The sequence below is a fragment of the Nilaparvata lugens genome, chromosome X (assembly GCF_014356525.2).
Source record: "Nilaparvata lugens isolate BPH chromosome X, ASM1435652v1, whole genome shotgun sequence".
NCBI lineage: Eukaryota > Metazoa > Arthropoda > Insecta > Hemiptera > Delphacidae > Nilaparvata > Nilaparvata lugens.
This window is the reverse complement of record NC_052518.1, coordinates 22,988,106-23,013,217: the sequence shown is the minus strand read 5'-3', so window position 1 is coordinate 23,013,217 and position 25,112 is coordinate 22,988,106. Positions and strand designations below refer to the sequence as shown.

At 34.1% G+C, this 25,112-nt stretch overlaps 1 protein-coding gene across 3 annotated transcripts in view; it reads right to left on the bottom strand.

Moving 5' to 3' along the window:
• Positions 1-382: 382 nt before the first annotated feature.
• Positions 383-25,112, bottom strand: part of LOC111062357 (KH domain-containing, RNA-binding, signal transduction-associated protein 2) — a 271,495-nt gene continuing 246,765 nt past the window's right edge. For 2 of the 3 annotated variants that reach the window (XM_039443023.1, XM_039443024.1), the window contains 2 exons: positions 14,298-14,844; positions 385-1,632 (listed from right to left, as the gene is read on the bottom strand). In XM_039443023.1, coding sequence (XP_039298957.1) covers positions 14,778-14,844 — 67 coding nt within the window. In that variant the 3' untranslated portion in view covers positions 385-1,632; positions 14,298-14,777. Of the gene's footprint in view, positions 1,633-14,297; positions 14,845-25,112 lie in introns of all 3 variants that reach the window. The other variant, XM_039443022.1, reaches the window with a different exon arrangement.

Genomic DNA, 25,112 nt, shown 5'->3' with positions numbered 1-25,112 from the left:
TTTGTACAAATAATTTATTGTTTTGTTTTAATTATCAAAAACCAGTACGATCATTTCTTTTTTTTCATTTTCCCACTCTTACATACTCGGTGAAGGCAGATCTTGTTTACAGTATGATTTTGGATTTGCAATCAAATTACCATGTCGAGTTCTTCGTTAACATATAATTTTTCTCTGAACATTACCTCCAGTGATATTAATTTCAAAATTTCAGCATTCCTCATAGATAGGTAATTTTTAATACAAATGTAATTGTTTTCAAATGCTCACATTTTAAAGTGAATCTCACTATAATTATTGACAGGTAGGTTTATCTAACATTGACACTGATTTAGACATAGTCTAACATTGACACTGGAAGATTGAAGAATAAATATCAGAATCTTAGTTGATATAGTTTAATTTGATACTTCCAAGCATTACAACAACTCCATTTAAAATATGACAAACTCTTGACGGAAGCTTGAGAAAAGTCAATAGAAAAGCGTAAAATCATGACAAAATATTATATACAGCAACCACAAACATAACCTCTCATTAAATACATTCATAACTAACAGTAATATCCATAAATTTTAAATAATAATATGTTTAATTATTTTATTATTTGAATGATATTAGAATTTGGATTATTACATTGCATGTTAAAGTTAATGTAGGTGCTGATAATATTATACAACAATTGTTTAATCATTATAGTTTTTATTGTAAAGAAGATAATTTCTCAATACAATGCATTTTAAAATACGGATACATGAATATATAGTTGGTACACGTAAATATTGATTATTTGTAATAGATTAATGTATTTTATTTGGTCCTTTCATGTAATGATAGTAAGTAGTATAAGTGTTTTGTATTCAGTCCAATGATTTGCCATGTTATTGTGAGCTCCTGCGCTTCTTACAAACATACAAATCTAAATTCACGGCCTCTGTTCGATAGTTTCAGAAAATAATGTATATATCGAGTATTTTCGATTTTTTTTAATGTTATGAGATCTCGTTCAATCTCGATTAATCAAAATTTAAGTTGATTTATATCAACTTTGAAATATTGAATTGTTTAAAGAGATAATGACTCCAGTCAATCTTAAGGTTAAGCTTCGATTCATGAATGATAAACTCTTCACACTTTCAATTGAGTCTATTGAACACTTATTACTGATAAAATAAGAGAAAACAAGTTCTATGGAAGCTTACTCCCATATGAAATTTCAGGAATATATTAATAGACAGTTTCACAAAGCATTCGAATTGAAGGAATTCAATAAGTAAACTAAACATGACAATATTAGACGTCAAATCTAGGCCAACGTGTTTGATTTATTGCTAGACATAGCAATACAACAATTATCAATTTAATTATATTAAATCTGGAATAATAATATTATAGATAGGCCTATCGGAAATGCAACATTGAATAACATATCCACTTCCAAGGAAGCACACATTTAGATGATTTTCATTGAAATACCTCTCCATGAGGGAACGTTTTAATGGAAAAAGGATAAGCCTTCAATACTAGGTCCATTTTATTAACATACATCGTGTGACCATTTATTCAAATTGGAAATATACAGGATTCAGAACGAAATATCTCGCTTCACTCATCGTTGCCTGCCGGATTCATCTGTAACAGAAACACAAAATATTTTTTCTTCAGATATAGAAATTGATTTCGATATTAGATGAGGCAAAATGAATTATCTCCTCGAATTTGTTTTTCGAAATTTGATAACATTTATTTATTTTATCATTATATTACAACGGAAACAACAGGAAACAAATTGAATAGAATATATTAATATTTTCGCATAGAATGAAGTAGATATGTTAATTAGTCCACTTTAAGGTTGTTATTATACCGTTAAAGGCAATGAACAGATCCTAACCCGACAAAACAATGAATAACTTTCCTCAGAGAAGCAAGTTATAAAAATAGACGTTCATTTTAGATCTTTATCGGTTTCTTGCTGGTAGGTTGAGCGCGGATTGCAATAGATGAAGCTCTTTCCACCAATGGAAAGTTATTAAATCGTAATGAACGATCTGTTTGAGAACGTTTTCTCGCTGTTTTATAAAGTGATCTAGTTTTTATTATAATCCCACGATAAGAATGTGGAACTTGAACTCCGGAAATTACAGTAAAGTAAGGGGCTTCATCCTTATTTCACTTTGTGCAATTCTACATGCTTCCGAAGAGTATAGCGATTATTTTTCAACCCTTTTTAATCGCCGAACTTCATAGATAGAGGGCTCAAGAGGGGATTAGTGCGGCAAAGTTTGCACTTGGCGTTTTTTCTTCGCTACTCGCAAGCACACTCTGCTAGTCTCAAACGAGGAGCATTTTCAAATCAAATACAAGTTTTACTGCCTTATTCTCAGCAAACTGAAGAGATGCCAAGTAGAGGATTTTAAAACTTTTTAAAATCAACAAAAGATTCAAATATTAAACTCAAGTCTTTATTTCCATCTAACAACTAGGTTTTTGTTCTATATCTTTGATGTTGTTTTCTGTGATCGTAGAGTCGCACATCTAAATAAAATTTTCTCAGATAGTAGTTTACAATGATCAAGGGAATAGAAATATCATGTAATCCTATACTATTAAACGAGCAATTTCTGTTTATTAGTTTAAATGTTTATATATATATATATATATATAATATATATATATATATATATATATATATTTGACCGGATCTCGAAAACGGCTCTAACGATTCACACGAAATTTGGATCAAAGTAGGTTTATGATATGAAAATTCGATTGCACCAGGTCTCAACCCTGGGATAACTTGCTGAAAGACATTAAATGATAAATACGTCCTTGGAAAAACAGCTGGAAATTTTGTAGACTGTTGATACCGTGATGGAAGTGAGTGAGCGAGTGCATGTGTGGGTTATTCCTCAGCTGATCTCACGAGAAAAATAATCGAGCAAGATGAACTCATTTTCGCTTATTTCTCGTTTTTAAAATAAAATACACTCGCTGTCAGTAGTGTATTAAACGATCTCCAAATGTATGAGGATAGTAACATCTAGGCTATACACATTTTCAAATTAAATTAATATGAGTCTGATTATTAACCCGAGTATGTTATTAGTCAATATTCTTTTACACATATTCTTCAAGAACAGAAATAGACATTATACGATAATAACTCGCGCTTCGCGCTCGGCAGGGGGGTTTGCCCCCTGCACCCCAGGTAGGGTGGGTTAGCAGCCTCCGCGCTTCGCGCTCGCCCAGGGAGGCAGGCTTCGCCCGCCCAATCGCCTTTTATGACTGTATAGAGTTGGATAGCAGCCTCCGCGCTTCGCGCTCTGGCTAGGAGGCGGGCTTCGCCTGCCCAATCGCCTTTTATGACTGTATAGGGTTCAGTTTTCAGTAGAGCCTCCGCACTTCGTGCTCCGGCTAGTAGGCGGGCTTCGCCCGCCCAATCGCCTTTTATGACTGTTTACACATGAGCGGCTACCACTATTCACATGTGCATTGTGGTGTTAATGGTTTTTGGTCACATGCTTATGATTTCTAAGTAACCTATCGTTTCAATGTTTCAATCATGGAGTTTACATCCTTCCAAGATTTGAAAAATAATATATTAGTGAAAAAAAAGAAGATTTTATTTTCAAACAATGAGCTTGTATATTACTAATTTAAGTACAAATATACTCATGGTGGTGTAATGAATAGTAAGTCCAAGTGACATCTACCAAAACAGAGGTAAGTTTAAGGAAAGAGCTATGTGAAGAGCTTTTAAACGAATCATCATAGACCTAAGCTAAGCTATCTATTACCTATACTCCCTAATTTTTTTTTGGTAGGAAGGGGGTGTTTAAGGGGGTTTCTGTACCCTAAACACCCAAATAGGATTGGGAAACAACATTAGAATTTACTGATACTTTCAGTGTCAGGTTGTGTTCAATTTTTACTGTTCACGTTCACCCAAATTTTTATCAGCTGCTCTCATATAACTATGCTCTATTCAGATAAGCAACACCATACATTCGCATAATTATTATGCACTAACCTTATACAGCTAATTACAGCATTGTAATGCGTGTATGGATATATGTGTGTATATGGGCATTACAATGCTGTATTTAGACAAGGTAAGCTCCAGTAATGAATGCTGTGACAAACGAAGTTTGTTGGTGCATGCGCAAACGAGGTCATAACTTTACCGGAAAGCAAAATGAATATACGGTTACCATAACTGTTGCCACAGCAAAAAATCAACAGTGTGAAGCGAGCCTTTGGAACACTGCCAAAGATATCTCACACACACACACACACACACACACACACACACACACCACACACACACACACACACACACACACACACACACACACACCACACACACACACACACACACACACACACACACACACACACACACACACACACACACACACACACACACACACACACACACCACACACACACACACACACACACACACACACACACCACACACACACACACACACACACACACACCACACACACACCACACACACACACACACACACACACACACACACACCACACACACACCACACACACACACACACACACACACACACACACACACACACACACACACACACACACACACACACACACACACACACACACACACACACACACACACACACACACACACACACACACAAGCACGCACATACACACAGTTTTCTATGAAAACTCAATTTTCCGAGTTGCCATTTGAATTTGGTTGAAATTAGCTATGGCAATACACATAACTTGGCAAGCTGAACAAAAAAGCTTGTAATAATTTTTTTGTGGGAGACCAATTTAATTGTGTCCCAAATATTTGGGGGAGGCCAGGGGTGCTTGAGGGAAGGATTTGGAGGTTCTGGAGGTTTTCCCGTAGCCTCCAGTGTAGTATGCAACAGATTTGCTGTTCAGTTCTCACAGCAATCTCATAGTTTTGGCTGAGAATTTTTGGTATTTGGGAAAACTTCAAATTTTCGATGAAAACTCAATTTCTCGGGTCGCCATTTGAATTTGGTCGAAATCGAACTATGGTTATAGGCTTATCTCCGGGAGCTGAACAAGAAAGCTTCTATCTAATTTTCTGTGCGAAGCTTATCTAAATGTGTCGAAAAAATTTGGGGGGCTCTAGGGTTGTGCCAGGGGGGTGAAATTTTCGTGATTTGGAGGTTTCCCTATATCCTCCAGTGTGTTCTCTAACTGATTTTGAGGTGGGTTTTCCGAGACAATCAGCCTCTCATCTCTCTGAGAATTTTTCGTCTTTTGCAGCTTTCCCTCTCTCTCGCACCCTCTCACTCTCTCTCTGTCTCTCTCATCCTCTCTCTCAATAGGTTATTCAAGACCCTAGCATGTGACAAATAAATCAGTCAATCAATCAACCTCATCCTCACTCTCTCTTTCTCTCTCACTCTCTCTCCCACTCTCTTTCATTGTGACTGCCTCTAGGTTTTGGAATGAGTTGCCTGAGCAAATTGTTTTCCCAGCATCTCTCTCCATGTTCAAGAGAAGACTGTTTAGTCATCTATTGACTAATTAACAAATTCAGTAGGCTTTTTGAGGTCCACTGAAGAGCAGTTTCACTACCGTATCAGATCTCTCAACGCCACTTAAAAGTAATTGTGCTTTATTTGTAGTTTATTTTATTATATATATATATATATATATATATATATATATATATATATGTATATATATGTTTTCCTTTTCTTCTTCATCATCTGTTTTTTCCTTCATCATAACTTACTTTCACTTTTTTTACTTTCCTTGCCCTATTACCATAGGTAAGGAAAGTATTGCTTTCCAAAAAAATGTAAGGTACCCTAATTTCATGTTTTCTATACGTTTCATTACTTTCGTTGCCCTAATACCATAGGTAAGGAAAGTATTACTTTCCAAAAAAATTAAGGTACCCTAATTCCATGTTTTCTATACTTTTCAAGGTCCCCTGAGTCCAAAAACATGATTTTTGGGTTTTGGTCTGTGTGTGTGTGTGTGTGTGTGTGTGTGTGTGTGTGTGTGTGGTGTGTGTGTGTGTGTGTGTGTGTGTGTGTGTGTGTGTGTGTGTGTGTCTGTGAACACGATAACTACATTCCTAATTAACCGATTGACTTGAAATTTTAAACTTAAACTCAATAAAATTCAATTCAAAATGGCGGAAAAATGGTGGATAATGTTTTTCACGGTTTTCTCGAAAACGGCACTATCGATTTTGTTCAAATTTATACCCTAGATAGCTATTTATAAGCCCTATCAACTGAAATGAGTCTCATTTCTAGGAAAATTGCAGGAGCTCCGTAATATTCTTGAGAAAGATGGTGAATAATCACTAAAAAACCATGTTTTTCACGGTTTTCTCGAAAACGGCTCTAATGATTTTCTCCAAATTTATACCATGGATAGCAATTTATAAGCCCTATCAACTGACATGAGTCTCATTTCTGGGAAAATTGCAGGAGCTCCGTAATATTCTTGAAAAAATGGCGGATAATCACTAAAAAAAACATGTTTTTCACGATTTTCTCAAAAATGACTTGACCGATTTTTTTCAAATTCCTACCCTGTACAGTTACATATCAGCTCTATTAACTAGCATGAGTCTCCTCCCTGAGAAACTAACAGGGGGTCCACCCCATCCTTGAGAAATTTACTTTGTAACCTCCTTCTCGTGATTGAGGTAGGTGGGTAGAGCAGTTTATTCAAAAGAACACACGTCGATATTTTATTTGCAGAACAGCTGTTTTGACAACTTTTAAGAAATCCTCAAATTTCATTATTCAAACAAAGGAAAATGTACTCTCAAAACAATAACAATAGTATAATCGTAGTTTTAATAAAATTATTTAGCCGCCAATCGGCATAATGCTATTCCCCTAGATTATCCTCGTTTAAGAATGAGGCTTGTAGATCAATGAGCAAGGAATGTTGTGTAAGTGTACCACACCAGATTTCACACCAGAGTTTTATTATTAGGCTATTCTTCATTAATTTGTTTCAACAATGTTCTTCCTTCTTCATCATATGTACCTTGATATTTTTCAATTGTAATGAGGTTATACTTTTTCAATTATTTTTAACTTAGTTTACTTATTATTTTTTTTTTGTACATTTAGAATAATTTTTTTATGTATCAATTTATTATCATTTTGTAATCTCGCAATGTTATAATGTTATAAATGCAATAGGTCTTTCAAGACCTGGCATGCGACAAATAAATCAATCGATCAATCTCACTCTTTCTCTCTCTCTCTTTCTGTTCTGTAAATGAATCTTTCCACTGCTATTTATGATTATATATGAGGCAATTATTTCAAACTAAGGAGATCCACATTTGTTAATACTGATTAATAATTTATCTTGATATTAATTCCCAAAACTACGTTCAATGCATCAACTACTATACTCCAGAGGGTACTTAGAGAATCATTATCTCTATTCTTACTAATAATTATTACATCTCTTACCAAAATTATTTCCATAATTAATAATTTTCGAAATGCTGAATTTCAAATAAATTGGATGATTAACATACGTTATAGATATGGATGTAATCTATAGGTAAAGATAGTAATCTCCTATATAATGATATCTCCTACTGTTGCCACAGCTTGAACAATAGAAGCTAATGTGTGAAGAATTATTGATAGAGCAGAGGGGTGGGTAGTCTGTTAATATGCTTATATAGGGGCTGTGTTTTATTTAACGTTATCTTAGACATTCATCACTTAACTATTACAGTTCTCAATTTACTACTTTTATCGTTATTGCAACTCCCAATAGTTAATTATACTTCTAATACTATATAATATTTTTCACACTTCACCGTTCAATACTATTTGAAACTCATCTAAAATAATCTAGCACTTTCTCCATCGTCTCCTCTACTTCTTATTTTTTCTTTCTCGTTTCTCTTCTTGATCTTATATTTATAATGATTACTTGAATATTGTTGTTTGCAATGATGATTATTATTCTTTTCTATTCTTCTTCTCCTTCTTCTTCGTCTCTTCTTCTTCTTCTTCTTCTTCTTCTCTTCTTCTTCTTCTTCTTCTTCTTCTTCTTTCTTCTTCTTCTTCTCCTTCTTCTTCTTCTTCTTCTCTTTCTTTTCTTTTCTTCTTTTCTTCTCTCCTTGATTAATTCAAGATCACAATGTGATGTTCTATTTCTTATTCTATAGTTCAGTTCATAAGTTCTTCGCAATTTGTGCACATTCCTTCTTTCTCTTCTTTTCTTCCCTATTATTATCATTATTTCCCTGTGATTTTTCCACTTGCTATCCAGCATGTTCAAATGGTTATTTCTCTTTCAATATTTATTTATCTTTCTACCTTTTCTCTTTCTATCTGATTACCTTCTACTAATATCCATATATTATATTATAATATCCATATATTTATCCATATAATATTCGATTCTTTCCCACATTAAATCATACTATTCCTCTTCAATTTTATGCGAATATTATTCATTATCAGTTGTATTATGTATCTTTCCTCTATTGATAACTTTCTTCAAAGATTTTTCGTTTTTCTGCTGGCTTCTTCTTCTCTTTTTCAGTTGTTACTGGATCCCATTCCGCTCTATCTCCACCATGAACACGATCTTCCACTGCTGGATTTCATCTCTCTCTATCTCCACTTGGACTCGATTTTCCACCACTGGATTCCATCTCTCTCTGTCTCCACTTGGACTCGATCTTCCACTACTGGATTCCTTCTCGCTCTACCTCCACTTGGACCCGATTCTTCCACTACTGGATACCTACTCGCTCTATCTCCACTTGGACCAGATCTCCCACTACCAGTTCTTCCTCAATCTTCATCTTATTCACCATTAGGATTATTCATCACCGAAACTCCACACATCTACATCTTATTGTGTTTAGTGAATTTTTGAACTAGTGCTTCAAATAGTGAAGGGAGCCGAACTGTCAAGGCATACTGAATGCACTCGAATCAAGAGACTTTTTCATTTAGGTTAAGTTTTATCAGTTTCATCCCCATTTCCCCCGTCATGTGTCGTTCTGAGGTCGGTTCACGATTGGTCTGCTGCTTCCATGATGCCTCTCACTGACACGTCAGCTCGCTCGCCCTCAAGTAGGTATGATTATTTCAATAATAGTCATAATGACGCAGGTATGTTTCTAGCAAATAAGCTCCACTCTTTCAAAAAACTTTTCAAGGCTGCTCACCTTAACGTACAATCCCTCAGTTGCCACATTGATGAACTCAGAGCAATCTTCCGTTTTCAGGACTTCAATATAATTGGAATTTCCGAATCATTTTTGAAGCCTAGTATTCAATCAAATCTTGTTGCATTGTCTGGATATAATCTCTTCCGAAATGATAGATTGAATAAAGCTTGTGGGGGTGTAGCAGTTTATGTGAAAGATGGTATCAAAACAAAAGTTTTAATCACATCTAAACAGGAGTATTGTTGCAGACCAGAGTTCATGCTACTTGAATTATCCTTATCTAGTTCTGATAAATTACTCGTTGGTATCTGTTATCGCACACCAAAAATAGGTCATTTCACAGATTTCGAAAATGCCTTGCTTTCTCTTATGCCTTGTTATAACCGTATACTAGTTATGGGGGATATGAACACCGACTTGAACATGACGAATCGTAACTTTGACTACTTTCAACTGACTACAATTTTCCAATGCCTAAACATGACTATTTTACCCCTCGATCCAACTCATCATACTAATGAATCAGACACACTCATTGACATTCTCATTGTTAGTGATCCCAATGAGGTTGTTCAAGCAGGCCAAATCTCAGTCCCAGCTATTTCTAGACATGATTTGATCTACTGTGTACTTTCCCATAAGATACCCAAGCCAGAACAGAAAATTATCACTTATAGAGACTTCAAAAACTTTGATGAAGCCGCCTTCCTGACTGATGTGGCTCAGACTCCATGGCATCAAATTGAAGCATTACCCTCAGTTGATGACATGGTTAAGACTTTCGAGAATTGGACTTTGACTTTGTATGACAAACATGCACCTTATGTGACAAGGAGGATTAATAGAAAACGACGAGTACCGTGGATGACTGAAGACATACTTAAGATGATGGGACGTAGAGACAAAGCACATAGAAAATTTAAAAAGACATTTGACTTGGACAGTTTGATAGAGTATAGGAGCCTTAGAAATAGGGTTAAACAGGAATTACGGAACTCAAAGATTAGGTACTTGAATTCGTTTATGACAAACAATAGACAAGACTCTAAATCACTTTGGCAGGGAATAAAAGAATTCGGGCTTGGCAAACAGAAATCGAATCCACAAATTGACTTACCATTGAATAATATAAATGACCATTTCGTTTCACACTCTAACCAACGCGACGAAGTTGTCATTGCTAATCATATAGATGATCTTGAAGAGCAGGTTACAAACTTAGATTTACCAATCACTGATCAATTTCATTTCCATCCAATCTCAGAAGAAGACACTTTCAGAGCAATTCAACGTATTCATAGTAATGCTACGGGTGTAGACAAAATTCCTATTAAATTTATCAAGAAGATGTTATTTGCTGTTTTACCAACCATTACATACATTTTCAACAAGTCACTTGAAGAAGGCATTTTCCCTGAAAACTGGAAGTTTGCTCTGGTTCGCCCTCTAAATAAAGTTCCATCACCCAATAAAGTTGAGGATTTTAGACCAATCAGTATTTTACCTGCATTGTCCAAAGTGCTAGAAAGACTCATTCATGCTCAAGTTGTAAAATTTCTAGACAACAATAGTAAGCTTCATAACTTTCAATCAGGCTTTAGAAAATTCCATTCAACTGAGACAGCTCTGCTTCGTGTCACTGATGATATAAGGTTAGCTATGGACCAAAGAAAATGCACCATCCTCACCCTATTTGATTTTTCTAAAGCATTCGATACTGTTGATCATACAGTCCTTCTGAATAAGTTGGCTATTCTTGGTTTCAGTCACAACTCGTTAGTTTGGTTCAAATCCTATCTATTAGGTAGGAAACAATGTGTATCTGTCGGTGACAAAAAGTCAACTTGGAAAAACGTTATGCATGGAGTACCACAAGGTTCAATTTTAGGCCCTCTCCTCTTCACTTTGTATGCTAATGACCTTTCTTCCATTATCAAATTCTCCAGTTTCCATACTTATGCAGACGACCTTCAAATCTATTTAAGCTGTCCCATAACAAAAATTAATGAAACAGTTGGAATAATGAATCAGGATATCAATTCGATAGTGGAATGGACAAAGAAAAATGGCCTTAAGCTTAATCCCATCAAAACACAACCCATTATAATTGGATATTCTCGTCTTATAAACAATATTGACCTTGAATCGATTCACAAAGTTAGTGTAGACGGTAATGACATTCCTTACTGTAGCTCAGTTAAAAATTTAGGCATTATTATGAATAATACTCTTGACTGGTCAGAACAAGTGAACAAAACTTGTAAAAAGGTATTCTCAGCCATGCATGCATTGAAGAAAATGCACGATATCCTCCCTAGAAACATTAAATTATTATTGGTTCAATCTCTCATCTTCCCACATTTAATGTATTGTAAATCTGTTCTTAATGATATGCAAGTCACTCTGAATGATAAACTACAGCGTTGCCAAAATTATTGTCTACGTTTCGTCTACTCTCTCCAACGCCATGATCATATCACCCCAGCCCACATTGCTAGTTCAACATTGAAGCTTCCCGATCAGAGGCTTTTTCGAATAGTCAAGCTTGTTAGAGATATCTTGAAATACGGTAATCCGAACTATTTTAAAGATGATTTCAAATTTGTCTCTGAAGGTAGGAGGATAGATGCTTCACATACTAGAACCGGAGAAAGTACTTTAAGGATACCCAATCATCGAACTACTATTTTCACAAAATCCTTCTTAGTCAGTGCCTGTCGTGCATGGAATACACTTCCTGTTTCTATCAGGTCTATCGAGAGCCGAGCGAGCTTCAACCTGACTTTAAAAAAACATATTTTGGAACAAATGACTGAAACTGTCCGGCCCTAGAACGATCACATGACAACCATCCCTCACCCATCCACCAATATAAACCTTTAAACCATGTTATAGAACGAATTGTATATATATATATATATATATATATATATATATATATATATATATATATATATTATATAAACTCATGTTATTTCAATTATCCACTGCATACTGCTGTATATTACTGAAATTTGATAACTCTGATCTACTTTCAGCCTACTTCATTTTATTAATCAATTATTTGATCTTATCTACCTATATAATTATTTCACTTTATCAATTTTCTGTTTTTTTCTCTTCAATATTCATATTGATTAAAACTTTTACAATATTTCCATTAATAAATAAATCCTTAGTTTAAATAACGAAATTAACGTTTTGGTAGAGAGTTAGTGGGGAGGATATTTTTAATATTCTTCCCAAAGAATGGACATTGATATGTCCAAAGCTCCGCCAATTTATGTAGATGCATAACAATATGATTATTATCTATAGTTATTATATTACAAATTGCTTTTTCATATAATATACAGTTCAATAGTTATTTTCTTAGTCTATATTATGTAAATTCATCTATAACTTTGCTGTATTGTAAGCTATTGTATACAAGTGTATAAGCCAGTATATATTGTAATCTACATAAATAAAGTACTCAATCAATCAATCAATCAATCTCTTTCACTTTTGTTGGAGAGTTAGTGGGAAGGATACTTCAAATATTCTTTCCGAAGAATGGACATTGATATGTCCAAAGCTCCGCCAATTTATGTAGATGCATAACAATATTATCTAATTTATCTCTAGTTATTACAAATTGCTTTTTTTCATATCATATACAGCTCAATAATTATTTTCTTAATTTATATTTTGTAAATTCATCTACAATTTTGCTGTATTGTAAGCTATTGTATATAAGTGTATAAGCCAGTATATACTGTAATCTACATAAATAAAGTACTCAATCAATCAATCAATCAATCAATCACTCTCTCTTTCTCTTTCTCTCTCTCTCTCTCTCTCTCTCATCTCACCTCAGCTGACATTACTGTTTAAAATCACATTTTTCAATTTTTCAATTCATTCACAAAACACAAATATACAATGAGAAAAGCAATGTGTAATAAAACAATATTCTTTGTCAAATATTCTTCAAGAACAGAAATAGACGTTATACGATAATAATCGAGGTTACAAAATTGTGAGAAAAATTATTGTGATACACAACATTATAAATTATTTGAGTAAATCAATATAGCTGGGTGTTTGAGCTGAGTCTTTCGATTGAAAGAAACATGACATGTAGATATGTATATTAGGTTATTCAGATCTCTATGTAGAGATGTCTCCATAAACAATGAAAATAACATTGAAGCCGATGGCTGAGAAAGTGTTCAATATCATATAACTTGGACGGAATGATTTGAACCACAAAACAAGCCTTACTGTCAATAGCATTACTCGAGTAGCAAAGTCTACCATTGGCTAAAAGCTACCTGACTGACCGTTGTAGAATGTTTCGCTAGCCAGACATAGTTAGCCATTGCAGCCCGAAGCGACTTAAAGTATCAATTGCGAGCCATCCATTAGATTTTCTAATTGATTGGAGGGATGAATTGAAGCTGATGGGTGTGAGCAATGCAGCTTCGCCATTAAGGGGTTGAGGGGAGCAGTGACCAGTTGAGATGGAGTTGCAACCAAGTTTCCTGTTCAGATGAGGATGATGATTGCGATGATGATAATGATGATGATGGTGATCCGCTGATGGCGCAACTTGCTTGTATTACTCCATCACTTCAACTCCAACTTGAATTGGAATCTTTCTGTGGGGAAATAGTAAAGTCGACATTGTTTACGATGGATTGCCAGATAGATGGAATAGTTAATGGAGCTCTATGTTATAATGGCGGATGTCGAAATTGATTAAATGTGTTCACTTCCCCAGTATACACAAGCAGCTTATATCCGTAACCAGCTTTTGTATTGTAACCAGCAACCAGCTTCGCTACATTATTGATGAAGATAAATTTGAGGCTGCACAGTAGTCTACACACATTCAATTACTTTACTTTGAACTTTAGTCAATAACATCTTAAATGAAAGTTTCATTCTTTATTGATTGAACAGTTCAATAATCTGTATAATCTGTATTGTATTATTGATGGGCGATGAGTATGTTTTCTCACTCACCTTTGGCTTTACATTTTCCATATATCTCCAATATTAAACCGAAAGAGGATAATAATAAAATATATCTCACTTACTTGTTGCGTGCTCACCACCATTCCCTGTCGGATTGAATTGAATTCGAATTAATATAAACATAATATATTTTATTCATTCTATCTGATTCTGGTGATTTCAGATAATTGATTCATGCTCAATGTGAATTTTAACTATATCATTACACATTATTAATATAAATGGAGGTTTATGCAACATTTGTAGAGATAGACAGATTTTTTACACATATTTAATATAATGGGTTCTGCAACATTTGATGGATATGGGTTAGACAGATTTATTACACATTATCAATATAAATAATCTTTCATGCAACATTTAATGCAAAATTTGTAAGGATAGACAGTTGTATTACACATTTATTATGTAAATCATGGTTTATGGAACATTTAATGGGAATTTGAAGGATAATATAGATGTATATGTTGAGCTGGGGCAGGAATTAATTGAGAATGGGTTTTGTTTTAGCAAGGTTTAAAATATGTTTATATTGATCGAATTCAATTCAAAATAAGATTAGCGCCAGCTGCTATCAGTGTCTCTCCCCGGATTCCTGAGATTTGTCTCCTAGAAAAAAGTAAAATTACTAAACAACGATTTGAAAAACATCTCAGGTGAAAATTCAAATTTATAAATTCTAATATCTGATATAGAAGATAAACTTCGATTTAGTAATATTGATTAGATTGTAGCTTAGTGGCGCATTGAGAACAGGCGAAACGTAGAAACGTATCATACAATTTCAACCTATAAACCAAAACCTATATCGCGTAGAATGTAGATGAATAATACAAATGTTGTGATTGCGATTCCTGTTTTAGATTTGAAGTTACAATTATAGAAACTGATTGGATATGCAAAGTGACATATTAAACATGTATTTTTTTAGATAAAATAGATCTACAAAGTGAAAATATTTCATATATTGAAAGTATTTAAATTCTAGATACTTTGTTGATAAGATGTTAAAACAAACTTGTGAGTTTAGTTTTAGGCACTTTAGGCAAGGTTGAAGAATTATTCGAAACCATTAATAGAATGAGTAGCAGCAATTGTTCAGATGTAAATGGTCTCAACTCTTTATCATTGAAGATAGCAGCTTCTGATGTCTCATAGGTTCTGTCACACATCTTCAATTGATGTCTAGACTTGGGAATATGCCCAAATGAACTAAAAAAGGTCAAGATGATTCCCATACATAAGGAAGGTGACAGGTCAAAAATTGAAAATTATATGCCCATTTGTATTATAGAGATATTGTCTAAAATCTTTGAAATGCTTCTTCACAAACAGCTAGCTACACTCTTTGAAAACAATGACATATTGTCAAAAGACCAATACAGCTTTCGTATCTATGTACAAGTGACAATGTTATGAATGGGGGTTATTGAGAGTTTAGGAAAACAACATAAAGTCAACCTTACATCATTTGATTTGTCTAAGACCTTCGATTCAGTTGATCATGAAACTTTATGTGAGAAACTCTCGTTTTATGGTTTTGACAAAATCACAGTGGACTTTATTCATTCCTATCTCAGTAATAGACTGCAATTTATTTAAGAATGGTAGATTTTCTAGTGGCAGAGTGGTCAAGTATGGTGTCCCAAAAGGTTCAATACTTGGTCCACTTTTGTTCATAATTTACATTAATGATTTGCCCAATGTAATTGGTAAAAATGAAAGCCGTCTCTACCTCTTTGCTGATGACCTAGGCTTACTAGTCAGTAGCAATGACGAACAAAGTGTGACATAGTTGTTGAAAGGAGCACATCTACTATAAATAGCTGGTGTGCAGCAAATAATTTGAGTCTCAACTTAAAAAACTAATGATCTATAGTTCACTTTCAACTCTAGGTTCACTGACATCGGCACTTTGAAATTCCTGGGTATTATGCTAGACACGAACTTGAATTGGAAAAGCCACATAGCATACTTATCTGGAAAGCTAAGTGAAGGGATTTTTGTTTTGCGCAGGCTGACTCATATTGTGAGTCGAAAGGTTCTAATGAGTGTCTACTACGCTTATGTTTATAGTCACTTAGCGTATGGTATTCAACTGTGGGGAAATTTCTCAATGGCCATCACACCTTTCAGACTACAAAAAAAGCTATAAGGATTATTTGTCATGCACCACCACTTGCCAAATGCAAACCACTTTTTCGAAAATGAGGTGTTCCGACTTTCCCATCTCTATAATATGTTAGTATTTGTTTCTATATTTGTTCAATGCACATGAAGAAAGAATTTAGTAAATATAATGTAAATGCTGATGTACATAATTATTCCACAAGTGGTAGGCTTAACGTAATACTCGATTTTCACCAACTTGCAACTACTCAGAGAAATTGGCATTGTATGTCTATAAAATTGTTTAATGAACATTCTCTAGAGGTGAGACTCATGGACATCAAACATTTCAAATCTTACATAAATTAAGTTCTTGTGGAAAAATGCCTATATTTGGTTAATCAATTTTTGTATACTTCATGAGTGTGAATGTTCTACTTTTTGGCCGCAGAGAAAGTCACATACATTTAGGTATCACCTGTTTTATAATATTTGTTGTGTAATACCATTGTTATTATTGTGTTGTGATGCAGCTGTGCTGTAGTGATTGCTCATGGATCCATTTGTTTTAGATATGTGCTGATTTTAGTGTGTAGTATAAGTTTTATTTGTGATAGTTGAGTTCTTAACTCGTATTTTCATTTTTTAATTAATAATGACGATAGGCTCAACATATTGTATGTTTTATGGCAATAAACGATGATTTGATTTGATTTGATTTATGAATGCTCATTCTCATACCGAGATTACAATGAAAATTACTTGTCATTGATATTCAAGAATATTGTTTTTGTCGTTTTATATTCTGGATGTTAATCCAAAAATGATCTATCAACATTTAGCAAGATTTGATGTTACATTGGAACCTTTTCAGTTTTATTCATTTCGGTGTAACTTCTTGAAAAAATAGTGATATGTACGGTAACTATTATTGAACAAATGTTTGTTATTTGTTTTAGTAGAGATTGTGGACTGCGATCCTGATAATAATAAGTCAAGAAGTAGTTATGAATGGGATAAAATGCAAACAAGTTCTCACGACTTGTAAGCGCGGGCTTGAGCCATGATGGAAATTGGATTAAATTCCAGCATCGCATCTCAGGCGCCTTTACTGCCTGTCTCGCACATAACCTCAAAAGATAAACGCCTTACGCCCTCACTCCCTGTCTTCATATGCAAGACGGGTGTTCTTGTAAATTGCTTGTTACATCGCCTCTCACATAAAACTAGATACCTTATACTGTCTCGCTATTTATGCTAGTGAGTACTTGACTGTTCAAGGATTAGGATAATGCCGAGCAGTACTTGCAAGCATGTCGTAACATCTATAGTTATATTCAATTCAAGGTTGAAGGGGAAGGTTTCGTATTATAATGTATAAGGAATGCTGACAGATGGAAGTGAATCTGGCTGCTTGGTAACCAACGCCTACCTTGTGTTTTGCCAGTGTCGCCTTAAAAACTCCTACAACGTTTATTGCAAATCTTTCAAATAAACGATAAATCCACACACGTAATGACGATAAAGAACGGTAAAGAGTGCTCAACAACTATAAAAATGAGTAACTAAGGCAATAATTCAGCAGTAGTCGTGAGCTGGTGTCGCTTCAGTCTGTCAGCTTTGCTTGAATGGCAAGTATTGATTTTATTTATAAGGAATGCTGACAGTGAATGTTGAAAGTCAACTTTGTCGTACATAAATTTCCACATCACGACGGATTTTGGATGGACTCATTGTTGAGGTGACACTCTGACGTGGTTCATAAAACTCGCCCACATCAGGAAAAAGAGCATTCATTTCAAGAATCATAATCGAATCGAAACCCAATGTACCATCCGGGTCTGATAATTATGATAAACTAATTCAATTCACTATTGAATGTCTTATACATAGTGATTTTTTAGTTACTGTATTGTAACTGTGTTGTGATTTATTAATAGTAAAGGAAAATTTTGTTTTGACGCACGAAGTTGTTAGCCCTACTCAATCGCTATATACACGCCAGTGCGAGTTGATTATCCTTCAGCTGTGTTACATTCTGTGTGGATTCCGATCGTCTTATGAACAGAATGTCTTCTACCATAGAACATGCATATTATGGTGGAAAGAGTCGAAGTAATTTGTGAAGAAAATTCTAAATTATTTGAGGTTTGTCGAGCTATTTTTCTGTTTTACCAACTATTAACAGGTAGCCTTTAGCCTTTACTGTTTCTGAAGGATAATATAATTAGTTTGTAAATTTTTTCATGTTATATAAACTCATAAGACAATAAAGAAATTTCAAAATTGAAAAAATCAAATGACACCGTTTTCATTTGAACCTTCAAAATGAGCCCAATAATTTAAGCTTACTTGAAAAATTACTTACAAAATATTGTGAATGATGAAATTTGTGCGAAACATGACAGTTTATATGGGTTTTTATTGAAACAGTTGTTATCAATAATTATATATTATATTACATCATAACTCTGCAGTGAGGTCATATATCATAATAGCTTATACGTGCATGAGAATTGCATATTAATTTGAAATTCAGTTTTAATATGAGATACTTTTTGCACTCTTCTTTGTTTATTGAGAATAATTTTCAGTATTTTTATTAATTGTCAGTTCAAGTTGGGTACAGAACGTAGAGTGGTTTAAAAGCTCTGGAACTGATAATAAACTTCTAATTATGAACTTGACTAAAGTTCGAAAAAGTTCATATCTTGTTCTGAAAGATTAAGCGTTTAGTTGTGTGTGGAATTGGGAATAGTAGAAACACGCTTATCTCGACTCTTGACGAGTTTAATAATTGTTCTGTCCGAATAATAAAACACCAAGTGAAGATAAAACAGGAATTCCGGCTTAATTTGGCGTGGAACAGAGCAGTTAAAGCGTGGCGATATATTTGGAGCAAGTAAATGCTCAATAAAGTCTAACCTTATATTCTGAACAGCAGTAATGTCTGTCATGTTCCGACATGGAGATAAATTTGCAGCCAGGTGGATTCAAATTTATGATAGGATGGATGTTTAGATGCAAGATGTGAGATTACCATCCAGCCACGAGCTTGAATGTATCCATACTACCACCATGACAATAATATATAAGCTATTACACCAATGCTAAGTTGAAGGGCATCTTTTCATTTTTCCTCTGGGTGAAGAGACCTCTAACCTGTCATAAATTACACTGAATTGGAAATTGTGCTCCCACCGAACGTTTTTCAATAATAAAACTTGTTTCACATGATATCAGCTTGTTTATTGAACAATATTTCAAGCTTCCTGCTCCCATCAAATGCTGAAACCAATATAAATTGAACCTGCCATCATGTTGCTTATTAGAAATAGTTGAGCTCAAAATTCTTCATTTTCCATCTAAAAGCTTTTGAATTTCCGAATTGCTCTTCGGTTTGTGCTTCATCATCAAAATTAATATTAAATTTTGATTTGCCTTACTGAGTAAAATATTTTCTGAGGATGTGAATTCGGATTTATACCCTATCATAAAAATATCGTAGTATCATAAAATCCAGTTCACGTTTCGCATCGAAACAATTTGAAGGATCTGATACAAAATCTGGGGATAAAATAGGTTTTCGGTAATTGGTCGTTCTTTTCAACCTCTAACGAATTATTTTTGACTTATATCATTGAATAAACACGAGATATGTATAAGTTCAACTCAAATAACTTCTCAAATGATATTATAGTTGATACTTGAAAAATGTAACTCCCAGTAGCTTATAATATCTCACGTAACAAGGACGAGAAGTGGCCTTTTGCAGGCGAGAATGGTGTTTCTAGTCGAGGTGTTAGTTAGCCGAGACTAGAATTTTATTTCAGCACTGCAAAAGTCATTCACGTCCAAGTAACTTACACTATATTTTGTCATAATAATCTGAAGAATAATAATTGAGAAATAGAAAACATTACCTGCTTGTCCTGACATTACTACATGCATTCTATAAACATAACCTAGTTTACGAATTCCGAATCAGGAATTTTGTGGATGTTGACAAAACTTCCACCTGGAGCGCTGAAGGTGGTTTTTTGTAGCAGCTTTGCTGTTCCTATTTCGGAACTAGGAAACATACTCGACTGTAGAGAAAACATATGGTTTCATTACAGTAGAGTATGCTGTAATGAGAATCATATGTTTATTTGTTCTACAAACAGCTGTTTACCGGATTGATTTCATGCATGGAAAACAGCTGAAATTGAATGACTATGACAAAAAAATATTAACAAATCACAAACACCTGACGCCTTGAGTAGTGACGCCTTGTGAGAGCAAGGAGTTCTAGTTCTTGAACAAGTAATGCTTCAAACACGTCAACCATCAAGAGAAACTTCACAACGTTCGAATGAGTTTATAGATAAGCATCTCCTTTTTCGCTGACAAGGCTTAATATATTATGTGTGTCATCATTCCATGTTTGCGATGAAAAACTTCTCTGAATCACAAAGTTAGAGAACGGTATATCGTTAGTTCAAATACTCATAATTAAGGATGGGTATCAGTTGGAATTCATAAAATTGAGTTCAGGGCTTCAGTTTTTTGGATCCGAGGCATTTGTGAGGTGAGTTGAGAGACATGATATTAAGGATTGTGGCGGCAGGAATGGTTTCAGGTCAACATTAAGAATAAGACGTTGGTGGAAGACCCATCTGCGCCTTTGCCAGGAATGGATTTGAAGATAAAACTTAGGTGGAAGACTGCCCACTGTATTCATATGAAGGGGGACTCAGGGGTATTCCTGGCGGATGAGCGTTCCATGTCATAGCTGGAGGGCACTGTGGGAGAGCTTAGCATTTGACCTCCCAAAAATGAAGAAATCCCGATGAGACATATTTTGTTGAACATTATAAACCCTATATGTACTTTTATTTTACTTTTATTCATTAGTTTGTCTATTTGTTGTGATTCATGTATTTCATTACTAAACTGGACCTGAAAAAAGCATATATATCTATATTTATATATATACTTCTTTTCTGCACCACTTCCTGTTTGATTGACAAAGGGAGCCCAGCTCTCGAAAATTTTCGTTTATAGTGAAAGTTTTTAAGTGTTCTTAATCTATCTGTGTCGTGTGTATCCTGTTTCAATTTATATATATATATATATATATATATATATATATAATATATATATATATATATATATATATATGTGTGTGAGGATTGGATTATTGAGTGAGATCCTTCAGCAGATACTTTCATAGCTGATCGATAGCATTTTGAGTGGATATTAGTTATTTGTATATCTAGAGTGAAAAGTACTGTTAAAGTTACATTTTTCACTCCTGATGTACACAACATTTTTCCTCCACCTACATTTTTAAAAAACTGCAAATAAAATAATTTTCAAAAATTTACGTAAAATGTGTTACAACATAACTTAAAAATTAAACAGCTGACTTGTAATCACACAGTTTACTGTCGACAGCAAAAGTTGTAACAACAATGGCCGCCGACTGGACTACAACACTATGATGAAGCTCCCGTTTCAAATTTGATTAGTTAATGAGGAATATTTTGAATAAGATGGAATATAAAAACAATATTTCTACATTTTTATAGTATACTGATATGAAGTTTGTGATAATTTTAGCATGGAACATATATTTCATATATTGATCAAATGTTTGGTTGAGATATTGAATTTAGTTGGTTTAATGATACTCTATATGCTTCCTCATCTGAGCTTAGACCTTCCAACCTATTTCAAATGTAAGTTTTTATAATAGAGATGCTTCCCATTTTATTTAAATGGAGTCACTTTTACCCTCTAGGGAGTTTTTCTGTTTTTTCCTCCCGAGAGCGAAAAAGTGACACTTTAGTATTATGTTTCAGGGAGTCAAGTAGGCTCTTTAAAGACAGTAGGTGGAGGAAAAATTAATTTTTAAAGAACTCATTATTTGATGATATCAAGTACAAGTATCCAATTCAGTATTCTCCCTCAATAATCATGATTGAAATAATTGTTCATTCAGGCGAATAATGTGATATTATCACTTCGACTCTCTCATAGTTTACATCTTGTGAGGAAACTTTAAGCAGCTCTTGATCTTATCTCGTGTTCTTTCCTTATGAAGGAGCGCTATAGGCAACCTTGCATTACACCTCAACCAAATATCCTTGTAGCATTCAGCTTACACTCACATGGATAACAAACTAACTAAATCCCTTCACAGTCATGTTTTTTACCTCAAAATGCTTGTAATCATAATATCATGTAAGAAATTCAACAAGGAGTTTGCAGTTGGCGACTCTTATGAAACATTAAAATCACTACATTTCTATCACAAATAAAATTATTCATACTATAAATAATATTAATACTATCAAAGCTATGTATTTTTCCACAATGTGATAAATGAGTATTCCAGATTAAAGCTCATTTATTTGATCGATGGTTATGAAAATAAAACAATGAACTTGACTGGTCTGCATTGATTTGTACACATCCTGATTGATTATTCAAATTATGTGGGTGAGGGTCCATTGTATTTTATTTTATACAGATTCCAACTCCATTATCTTTACTCTATTTTCAATTCTTTATTTCATTCTCCACTCTAGTCTATACATATTATAATCTCTATTTTCATCTCCAATCTATTCTATACACTATTTTCTATTGTAAGACTCTATTCCAGTGTAGTGACTAGACTACCTACCAACTTCTCTATTCCATTCTCCATTCTCAGTTATATTCTAAATTCTAACCTCCATTCTATTCTGTACTCTATTTTGTATTGTATTCTCTTTCCCATTCTTCATTCTACTCTCTATATATTCTCTATTCTATTCTCTGTTTTTTATTCTATTCTATATTCTATTCTCTATACTATTATATTCTCTATTGTATTTACTATTCTATTGTTTTTGTATTCCCAATTATATCCTCTATTCCGTTCTCTATTCTCGTCTTTCCTGATTCAAACAGAGAAGCAAGTTGATGGAAACCAATTATTATTCGTTATCTCTCTCCCACTTTATGATTGCTGTATCAGAGTTCTTTTTGAGAGTGAAAAACCAAGGTAAAACACGAGGAATATTCTAAAGAAAACATGAAAATGATGATAGCGTTCCGATGGAGGATGGAGGATGGTAGAGTTGAAGATATCGCGAATTAAACCTACTTTTGAAGTCAGCCTTCAAGTTGGAATATCTATTTGTTCCGTCCTCTCTTCGCCCGCATAATAAAGTTTTCAATCTTGTTCTGGCATTTACCGAATTCAAGCTGCCGACAGCAGCATTCAGCATCTGGCGAATCAGATAGGCCGCGATGAAAGAACCTGCCGAGAGGAGAGTGGCTACCGAGTGGTCAAAACATCCCTCTTTTTCACGTTTCACTTTTCAGCATTTAATTAAGCAGAAATCAGTTACAAAGCGGATTGCTGCTATCAACAGATCTCAATAGAAGAGGGTTGCTGTGAACATCAGCGCTACAATTTCCATCATCGTTCAGCTTTGTATAGAAATATGATATTATTTCCTCATTTCCTAAAAATCTTGAAGCACCACGATTGAATAATTCAGTGTAATCAGCACTGCAACATGAGAGACTTGATAACTCACATCAAAGTACTTTGAAAATTCAGAGAGATGACCAACTTGTATAATTTTGAAAAATCATGATTTTTTCATTTTTGAAAGTTATGAATTCCAATCGAAGATTGCATTCAATAAAACTTTCTGAAAAATATAATTATTATTTAACGAAAATCCCAAATAAATGCTGCAAATCAGGCTGGCAACTAATTTTTGGATAGTAGTTCTCATCGAAATTCCATCTAGCTGTGAACCCTATTATCAATGTCTACAGCAGCAGAAGTCTTCGGGGTCATTTGCAGCATTTATTTGGGATTTTCGTTAAATAATAATTATATATAAATTAGCATTTGAATAAATGCATTATCTATTCAATTTCATCTGTAACTGGTTGGCCGCTATGGCTTCGTATAAAATGAGCGCTGCTATCCAGAGATTGTCAGTTTGGTGTAAGGGTAAGCATTCCTGACTAGCAATTGGGAGGTACCGGGTTCGATTCCCGGGCTGGCAACTAATTTTTGGAAAGTAGTTCTCATCGAATTTCCATCTAGCTGTTAACCCTGTTGTCAATGTCTGCAGTAGCAGAAGTCTTCGGGGTAATTTGCAGCATTTATTTGGGATTTTCGTTAAATAATAATTATATATTAATTAGCATTTGAATAAATGCATTCTCTATTCAATTTCATCTGTTTCTGAAAAATCTCTAAAATAGTCAATCAAATAATATGTATGGGAGAGTGGAAATAATGCTTTGAAACTTTAACGATTGAATAGTTTCGAGATTAGCTATACAATAAGAGATAGAAACATAATTGGAAGATTTTTCATGAAAGTTGCAGTTAACCAACTGCTGGAATATTATTACTGCATGATATTCAAAATACAGGAAACGCAGGAAAATCGCTCGAAAACCGCTGACTTTGGGCGAATCTTTGGCGTTATCTCAAAACCCTTCCTATTCAAAAACTTTTACACCTCAGCTCAGCCTTTGCATCAAATTTGAATTTTTTTAGTACTTGAAAGAAACTGAGAAAATGCAAAAAACGTAGATTTTGGCGTGTATCTTTGGAGTTTTTTTTAAAATCCGTTCTTAATGCGCCTCTAAAAGGCCAACTGATATATATATATATATATATATATATATATATATATATATATATATATATATATATATATATGCCAAATGAAGGGCACAGGGGAAAAACAATCAAAGTCACA